Source organism: Montipora capricornis, chromosome 1 (genome assembly GCF_036669925.1).
Source record: "Montipora capricornis isolate CH-2021 chromosome 1, ASM3666992v2, whole genome shotgun sequence".
NCBI lineage: Eukaryota > Metazoa > Cnidaria > Anthozoa > Scleractinia > Acroporidae > Montipora > Montipora capricornis.
The window spans coordinates 14,360,306-14,370,305 of NC_090883.1; the positions used below are offsets into that span (position 1 = coordinate 14,360,306).

The following is a 10,000-nucleotide window of genomic DNA, read 5'->3' on the forward strand; positions in this document are numbered from 1 at the left end:
ACATAAAGTAGACCATCAATGAGCCAAATCATAATTTCATTTTGGCCATTACATAATGGCTTCCCAACAGTGTACATTCTGCTGAGTCAATGCAGGCAGTTCAGGCTTGGCCACTGACATTGAACCCTGCATGAGGGATGGCAGGATAGTAACGTACATCTTCACATTTAACTACTCTATGGCAAGAGACTACTTATAAGAATGTCTCGAAACACATGGAATACAACCTCTTGAACAACATACTGGCACCAGTGCCAAGAGTTGGGTTCATAGCAACCAGCTGCAGCAGGGAGTGTAGTGTGCTCTAGAGACAGCTCAAGGCAAGTGAGGAGACAGTCTTGGCTTAGCAGAAGAAAGTAGGCAGAAGTAAGAAGTGACAGAAACGATGACAGTTAGTCAACCCAGCAATCTGTAACAACCACACCTTTACCTATCTTGTTAACCACCACTGATACAGCTGTTGCTCTGTTATCACCACAACATCAGTTGACTAACACTGACACTAAGACACTAATGAATGGATGTCGACCATAAACTCATAGTGGCTTTACAGGTAACAGAGTTTTTTGGAAAAAAAAAACAGATGACAAACAGTTCTTTTTTGTCCATCATCACACCTTTTCCTTCTTGAAATCTTGAAGGGACCTCAGGACAAGATGGGCTATGAAGCTGCTTGCAATGTAATTTATTACGGGTAATTTGGCAAGATTTTGACTTAAAGAGGTCATCTGTGCCTAAAGCGATGAAACAACTTCACCCTTCCCAAGACTCCCCAAGTGTAGTGTTATTAGTAACGGATGGCCTGGATTAACACGACCTTTCATATAATTCTCCTCGTGTCCACCATTACCTGCACACAAGCTCAGTGCCAAGTAACCTGGCACTCTGGCACAGGGTCCCACAATACTACACCAAGCAGATGAAAAACTTAATAGATTGTGGTGGTACAACACTGCCACTCATATTGCAGACATTATTTTGTACATGTACATTATAAGTGAGCATTAAAATTAAAGTACCTTCTTGAAAATCTTTTTCTCTTTTACTATCTGGATCAGGAGCAGGGCCAGTGAGACGAGACTCCATCTCATGCCAACACTAACAAGTGTACAAGTGTATGTATTAGTTTTGGAAGAAAATAAGGGGATTTTTAAAAGTTTGAAACTGATGTACAATATTCAAGTTTCATGTGAGTACATTTTTCCCCAAAACACACAGTTTTTGCTCAAACAAGTAGAAAATGAAATGCCATAAACATGTTGCTCAAGAAAAGACAGCACAGGATTGACATTTCTTACTCTGCAGAAATAATACAGTAAATAACTTACCACTTCATACATTGCCTCAAGTTTGTCAATTTCCTTGCTGTCCATAAATGTCCGACCCATTCCAGCAGCAGATATAGCTCTTATTGCCATAGAGATCATACTTTTCCCCAGAGGAATATGCTCTTGAGGACTGCTAGTGGAAAACTTAGCAGCAGTTTCCTTGGCAATCTGTTTACAGGATATTAGAATTATTGTGTACTGTAGTTAAGGCCTGCTTGAAGCATAGGAGTGTGTACATGCTGCATGTTAGTTTGGTCCCATATTAAAATTAATACTACGCCTGATTTGTTGTTTTTGTTTATAATAATTATTAATCCACTGCAAAATCAATGATCTTCCCCTTTGCTAAAGACCAGCAAAATGTACATGAATGCAGCAAAAGAATGACTATCAAGCAAAAGAAGTAAAATTCACATTAATTATAAGCAATCTCAGGAAACTTGTTTTACTGTGATTTTCATAATTCTGCAGAATCGTACCTTCAAGCGGTGCCAAACTGCGTTTTGGCTTCCATCAATCAAATTTTTCCAAACATAGCCGGGAAAATGGACAACCTCATTCCCAGGGTCTTCTCTGCCTCCTTCGTTGTTGATGTGTTTTTAGAAACTCTTCAGTAAAAAGATTTGCACAGAATCCATTACTTTCCAGCAGCGTCGAGTCTGCATATACAAATGTCCCATGGGAACCAAAGATGCTGATTGGTGGGTTAGATACGCATCAATTGATTTCGTCCTCTGTGGTTGGCGTCGGAAGTTTGAGTGATCGAAGCCAAAACGCAGTTTGGCCGTTGGCACTCGAGGATTAATTCCGCAGAATTATGAAAAATGCAGTAATTAACAAGAGAACAACTCTGGTCTTACTTCAACCTTACAAGCTACAGTGTACACAAATGTAATAATGGCAGTTGATCTAGTAATTGCAAAAAAAATGGTTTCCATTATTAAAAACCTGATTAATCAGTCACTTTCCAGGAGTTATGCACGCAGCCCTTGAAATGATGTAATGAGGCCCATGAAAGGTCATGTAGTCCAAGATTAATTCTGCATGCTACTAACATAGCAGTAAAGTACATGTATCTCAGTAAAGTATTTTCTTTGAAAATCAGAGGACTTTACAGCATCATTATAAAAAATTGAGAAAAAAAATTGTTACAATCATGCGTACTACATGTACATGTTTACCAGAACAAAATGTTCATAGTAGGCTTTGACAGATTCATGACTGAAGCTTCTGTCCATAAGTTGCCGTCTCTTTCTGCCACCAGGTCCATTACTATACTGGATACTCTTTTTACCGATAAGAGGTTCAAACAGTTTGAATAGCTCCTCTAGAAATAGGAAAAAAGGTTCTTCATGAGACCATTTTCAAAACAGAACGGCCGCACAAGGGATTCATCTATATCAAACACCCAGCAAAAGTCTTGTGCAATGGTACAGTGTACAAAATAACTCAAACTTAAAGATGTTGAATGAAGACACTTAAAGTTACTCACTTCAGACCTTTCACTTACGTGGTCTGTCAAAGCTGGATTGCACTTCTTTCCAGTATTCAGGGGAAGCCAAGCTCACAACATATTGCCTGCCCCACCAGAATCCTGCTACGGCACCATACTTCTCGTGCAATAACATTAAATACTGATGTAGACTTCCGGCTTTTCCCATGTCAATAAGATTGCCCATCCTGCAAGAGGCAGGCATGGAAGAAACAGTATTGTCATTGCCTTTCTCATGGCGAAACCTACTCCAGTTTCAGTTTCAGTTTTCCCTTTTAAATAGCTGCTTTTAAGGTCACTTATATTCCCTTTTCTGGTGAATGTCTAAGGTATTATACGTTTTAGCAGTCACAACTCACCGATCCTTGCATTAAAATAGTTACCAAGTTATGGATTTGCAATTAATTATTTTGTGTTTAACCTATTGACTAACAGGGGTTCCCCATTTACGAGTAAAATCATCTGGCGTTAGACAGAGTAAAATGGATGTCAAAGGGTTAATGATGCAATTTTGGTTTCAGGGGACTGTCGTGTCATGAGCGAACAGCACGCTTTTTTCAGTTCATTTCAACTGTGCCAGTGGGACGTAGTGTGCGTAGAAATGCTTCTTGCAAACTAGTTTACCATGTTCATTTTCAGAAAAAAAAAAGCAGAAAATTTAAAATAAATATGTTATTCCCCGGCTAAGGTCGGTCTGTATAGTTAAAAACTGTGCCCTTGGGCCGTACTCAAGACCTTGGGCACACTTTTTCCTTATACAGACCTCCCAGCCGGTGAGTAAAATATTTATTTATTTACCTGCCAAGCGTCACACTTAAGGTGTGATTGTCACCGCTGCAGATGGAAAATGTTTATGTCATGCCTACTCAAGCCTGGTAGAAACATTACAAGCATTATTACAGCATTGACTGACACTTGAAATATTAATTATTTAAAGAAACCGAAACCAGTAAGAGAAAATAAAAATCCATGTGATGATCGACTTCCTCCGAATTCTGTATTATCTTATAACATAATTAATATTCAATGCATGGATCGTTGTAATGCCTAGACGAAAGTCTTTGAACATCTTCGGATATCAACATAGCGCTACGAAAAATCCTGGCACACGCATGATAAACTATTGACTTTTCAAAGTGGTAACATGAAAATGCATTTGACAGAAACTGCCCTCAAACGTTACAGACAACAATTTTAAGGCAGTATTGATGAAAATGCAATCTTGTTAGTAGTACTGCTTGATATGTTAAAAGCTTTTGACAGCCTCGATCATAATCTGTTGTTAAAAATTACCAAAGCTTCTGTGACTTCGTGGTTTAGAAGTTACCTATCCAGTACATTGTAGATATCAAAGAGTATGATACGAAGATTCAGCAGTTCACAACATGAACAGAAGGGGATGCAACAACTTTGTGGTCCCCAGACGTACATTGTCAATGGAGTAAAGGGCATTTTACTTTCAGGGTCCAAGGGAATGGAATAGGCTAGCCGATAATATTAAAAATACTAAATAATTTAATAGTTTTAAGCAGCCACTTTTTAAAAATAATTTATGTTTAATACGAAATATTTTTGAATATATTTTGATTCAAATTGAATAAAGTTGAATATATTTTGAATGTAATTAAATTACTGTAAATACTGTAAGTTTTCTTAATTACCAGTATTATGTAATAGTTAACATTGTGACTGAAAAGCCCTGTTTAAGAGAGTATCAATAAAGTATGTATGTATGTATGTATGTATGTATGTATGTATGTATGTATGAATGTATGAATGCATGTATGTATGTATGTATGTGGTAAAACAAGGATTTAAAATTGGATGAAAAGTAAAAGCTACTGTTAATAAGTATACAACAAAAAAAATATGAAACAAAAGGAAACCCCTCAGAGAGGAATCCTTAACTTCTTACTCTGGATCTGATGGTTCCTCTCCTGGGATTGATGGGCCTTTTGATGTGCCCCTCTGAAAGAGAGCAATAACTCTCATTGTGTTGTGTATTAATAAAGCATACATTGTAATGTCAACTCCTTCTCAGAGCTGGTGATCATTCAATTGCGCTGGACCCATATCTTTGGGCGACCCTAAAATCTGGAACGGCGGAACCATGGAACGACAGAACCATGGAAAATCACCCCAAATCCTAAAAGACAGAACTGTGGAAAATCAACCCAAATCCTAAAAGACAGAAAAATGTTAGAACATAAATGATACATGTATAAATACAATAAGTAATGAGTAATATGTAATATTTGTGGGGTTGTGCCACAGAGACCAGGGCCGTAGCCAGTACAAGGCAAACCGAGGCACTTGCCTCAGTCATTTTTTCATATTTTTTTTTTTAATAGAGCACGATTTCAATGTTGTCTTTAAAATGTCCTCATTATAAAAACCTAAAATACCTCTGAAGAGAATTTAACCATGGACATTGCCTCAGTCATATGTTTTTTCTGGCTACGGCCCTGGAGATATGTGACTTCCTATCGGTGTACGTGTCACGAAACTATTGTGACAAAAGATAAAGACACAAAAACACTTCATGGAACATGCCAACTACGCAACAGAATTGACAGCTTCAGTTAAGACCACACATTATGCTGCTACATGCAGATGAAAAACACCCCAGAACGGCAGAATAATTTTTTGTTATAAGTTGCTGATCCAGTCTTTGCGGTGGTCTACATTTTGCGCAGACGGAAATGTGCATGCATTAGTGATCAGAGTGAGCCGGCTTCTCATTTTTAGAAATGAGCCTCTCCAACACAGAAAGGTAATTTGTGGTTTGAACCTTTTCCAACTCAAACTGATAAGGGTACTTCAAATCCGGATTGATTATTACGAACAATAGCATCCCTAGGGACCAAACATTCACGTCTTTGGGTCTTCCAAGGACAGCTTTGATCCCTTCTGGCGGAAAAGTTCCGGTGTACAATAAGCGATAAGCAGGCGTTCCCCAGACAATATTGCTTGTAACCATGCAGCAAACATTGCTTGTCAATTCTATTGCACGTTTTTGTCCCCCTTATCTTTTGTCACAATAGTTCGTGACACATACACCGAAAGGAAGTCACGTATCTCTGTGGCACAACCACACAAATATTACATGTTACTCATTACTTATTGTATGTATATCTCATAGGCCACTTCGGAAAATACCATAATACTCTTTGTTTTTCCCCCAAAATTTTGCATGCGCATTGTTTTTGTTTTCTCTTGGGACCATTGTAAGTCCCAAGAGAAACTGGAAATAATGCTTATGCAAGATTTGGGGGGACAGACAAAGATTATTATGGTATTTTCGAGAGTGGCCTATTGCCAACGAGCAAGCCGAGCGAAGACGCGAGGCTTGCGAGGAGGCCAGCTTAATGCCGCGGGAAGCGAGCAACCGGCCCCTGGAGTAAAGTTCTCGATCACTGTGAAGATTTGCTGACTATATTCAGTCGGAATTCGTGTATTTCTGCAATTTAGCATGGAATTTTTACAGCAAAACCAAGGTACCGTGAAAATTTTAACCACTGCACCTATTTTCTCCAGTTTCACACGTTTCCAAGACGGGATGGATTAACAAATTAATGTCACGTGCCGAACAAAACGCAGAGGAACAACTCAAGGTACTTACAAAGTCGAACAAGGAAAGAAGGACCACTACCAAACCAAAAACCATCGCTACCGCAAAGACACCCAGGTCAGTCACAGAAAGATGAGACGGGAACATCTGGAACGGCGATGAAGGGCAAATACAAATCGAAAAGACAATAACCCAGGATGACCCATCCGATTCACTCGAGTTCCTACTATGGGTGATAGCCGCTGAAACGCTGTTTTCTACATGACATTACCCACAACCAACTGGGAACCTCAATCGAATACGACGACAAATTTTACAACGGCTGGGTACATTCATATTGTTTTTCTAGCCCTTTCATCTTAAAAACAAAATTACCTTACTTAAAATTGTTATTTCCTCTATTTTCCGTTAAAATAGCGATTAAATACACCCAAAATCAAGGTATTCCGGTCGGAATCGTATACGGTGGCTGGACTTGCCACTAGCTAGCCTGCGTAGCACGGCGGTTTTGGTTGCTAAGTAAGTGCGCCCGGCTCGACAAAACCGCCACGCTACGCAGGCTAGCCACTAGCCACAGCGCGTCTCGCAAACCGAAAATGCACTGGACACTAATCAAAAATACTCAATAAAGGAGTTGGTACCTAGTACTTGTCACGCCTGCTTCATTTTAGCTTTTAGCGAGAAATGTATCCAGTTCAATACACAACATTGCTGTCAAATACTTTTGTTTGTACACAGAGCTATCAAGTCTTAAAGTTTCCAAAGAGTGAGATGGATGCTAGAGATTGGGCCAACGGCGCAAGTGTCGTATATTTCTAGTGGCAGAGGCGCCGAACAATTCTAAGGGGTCCGGGGGCATGCTCCCCTGTAAAAATTTTGAAATTTGCTCTTCTCAAAACGCTGGAAATGCACCGTTGAGTCCGCAATTTTGGTTTTTTCGTGCTGCTTGCTAAGAGAGCCCAGGTTATTATGATCAACCAGAGCTAACATATCGGCCTATACTTCATATATTAACGGGTGAAAGTCCTGAAGAAACAAGCATGAAAATTGGTCGCACACGAAAAGATTGAACATTGGCCGAAGTTAAGTGCCAGTCCCGGGCTGCCAGTGAAGGACGAATTTGGAAATTCATGAACATAAATTAGAGCTACCTACGAGAAAAGTGCCAATGCCTGAGAAATGCTCGTGTCGGCGTGAGAGGGTGAGATTGCATCGAAATGCGTGAGATCCTTCTGTAAATGAAATACGCCGAAGAGAAATGGATGGCCTCTTTAAACAGGAGATCGATTGGTTCGTGAATGGATTTTACCAGCCTAAAATAATGCTCGGCATCCACAATCGATGCATTTCAGACCATCATCTGGAGTAAACCGGGAGATGACATTTTACCAACATACGGTAAGTGCATTTTTTGGACCATGTATGTTTACGGTATAAGGAAAAAAAAGGAACTTTATTCAAGTGAGTAATCTTCTAGCGCTGGAGCACTAATTGGGGACACTGTAAATTGAAATTAACAAATCAACTCAAGTTTTGGTTTTTCAGGAGAAGGGAAAACTGGAGTACCCGGAAAAAAACATCTCGGTGCAGATTACAGAACCTACAAACTCAACCCACATATGACGCCGAGGCCTATTTCCCTTTCGTAAACGGTCGTTGCCATTTCTCGAAACGGTCGTTGCCATTTGAAACGGTCGATGCCATTTTTTAGCTCTGAATGATACTCATTAGGTCTAAGAACTCAAAAGGTTGCGGTTACTGGGAGTTGTGTCTCGCTGGTCATATGAGTTAGGGTTCCGGGTTAGGGTTCTGTTTAGGGTGAGGGCTAAGAACCCGAATTTTCGGATTCTTTTTTTCCTCCAGTTTTTCTTTTATAAATGTTCTTTTTTTCCTTTTTTGTCTTAATTTTTATTAATATTTTTTCTTAGTTTGTTTCTTTTAATTTTCTTTGAAGTGAAGTGTGTAGTCGACCGTTATAAATGGCATCGACTGTTTACGAAAGGGAAATTTGCGACGCCGAGTCTGAGAATCGAACCCGCGCCACATAGGTGGGAGGCAAGTGCTCTCACCACTGCGCCATCCCTTTACCCCAATGAAATAATTAATTTTTAGCAAATGCCAATCAGACAAACAAAGGTCACGAATTAGCATATGTATTTCTGAATGACATCTATTGCTTGGAGTCTTCTGATACAAATTTACCCTCCATTTGGATAAACAAATGATACACAATCAGCGTTCAGGTTTTACGCATGGGAACTGGACTTTGAAAGTTTAATATTTTCTTAAGTTATGGGAGACTATCTTCACAGTCTCACTACGTGTCCTCCAAAAGAGATGGTGTTAGGAAGATATATTTCTAAAAAAACGAGATGCTTCCGTGAAGCATACACTGGGTTGCCTGTGGTACGTGTTATAGAAAATCAAAAGGCACTGAATTGTGTGGTATTGAAATACAGCATTCCAGTCTCCGAAGAATAAAAAATAAAAGAGAAGCGAGAAACATTGGCTTCTGGGCTGACATGTTGATAATTTTCAAGTTCCCTCACAACTTCTTTTCACCACAAGTGTGCCCTCTGAGCATCTGAAAGCTTTGTAATACTAGAATTCACTGAAGTTAATCCCTCTCGGGCGGGGTTAGTGTCAGGATGGGAGACCAAAACAATATACCCCTCATAAAACAGAAGCTTATGACCGAAAATACTATTAACGCTAACAAATGCAAACTCAGCAAGGTACAGATTTTGTTAGCTTGCTTTATACAAAACAAATATTGATGAAAAAGCAAATAACTATTGATACGCAGTTTTTAGAAAGGGCAGAAGGAAGTTTCCGGGACGGTCGATCGAGAATAAAATATTTACGACATGAAAACAGCATTAATTTTGAGCCGTGAATATAGAATATAAAAAGTTACGATCAGCGACAAACATTTTGGGAGATTTTTGCTACGTTCAAGTAAATTGCAAAATCGAAAGTGACATGGCCGGAATTCAGCGGGCGCCGTGATTAAGTTACCGAGGCATGTTTACTCGCCAAACAGTGAAGCATCTTTGTCAAATGATGGCAAGATACCGGGTTTTTGTAAGTTTCTTTTTCTGTCAAGTGTTATAAAGTTTGACAATGAAATGAGCGAAGTCAAAACAAGGATCACAATCGCCCAACTCTTGTTTATGCAAAGTCAAAATTTACTCTCCAAGACGCGTACGACGTTATTTACACCAGGTAATTCCATCATTTTGGAAATAGCAGCTGCTTTATTATTCATCTGCGTCACAATTTTTCACTGATTTTGTGGCTCATTTTGTTTGAAACTCAAGCACGCTTCCAACAGGCCTGTGAACCCTTCCTGCTTACAGAGCAATACTAAAAAACTTCTCCCACATCACATTTCAACCTTAAGCTCGAAAATTCAATACACAACATGATATTATAATTCACAAAGGCAGAAAATACCACAGAATCCTTTTCCAGCGAAAAATTTATTGAAACAAACAACATATTTGCTCTTAGAGGCGAAAACCTCTTTCTATTTCATTGCGTGCGTGAAGACAAGAAACTCAATCGTGTCAAATTACCATGTACTTCAGGTAAATACAGCTCACTTTG

General features: G+C 39.3%; 1 protein-coding gene across 2 annotated transcripts in view; it reads right to left on the reverse strand.

The window, feature by feature from the left end:
- LOC138058259 (cytochrome P450 20A1-like) overlaps nt 1–6,628 on the reverse strand; it is a 31,925-nt gene extending 25,297 nt beyond the window's left edge. Inside the window, exons 1-6 of one of the 2 annotated variants that reach the window (XM_068904202.1) lie at nt 6,443–6,628; nt 4,736–4,788; nt 2,839–3,008; nt 2,510–2,655; nt 1,329–1,496; nt 1,020–1,098 (exon numbers count right to left, since the gene is read on the reverse strand). In XM_068904202.1, the coding sequence (XP_068760303.1) occupies nt 1,020–1,098; nt 1,329–1,496; nt 2,510–2,655; nt 2,839–3,008; nt 4,736–4,788; nt 6,443–6,538 (712 nt within the window). In that variant the 5' untranslated portion in view covers nt 6,539–6,628. Of the gene's footprint in view, nt 1–1,019; nt 1,099–1,328; nt 1,497–2,509; nt 2,656–2,838; nt 3,009–4,735; nt 4,967–6,442 lie in introns of both variants that reach the window. The other variant, XM_068904273.1, reaches the window with a different exon arrangement.
- Between the last annotated feature and the right edge of the window lie 3,372 nt (nt 6,629–10,000).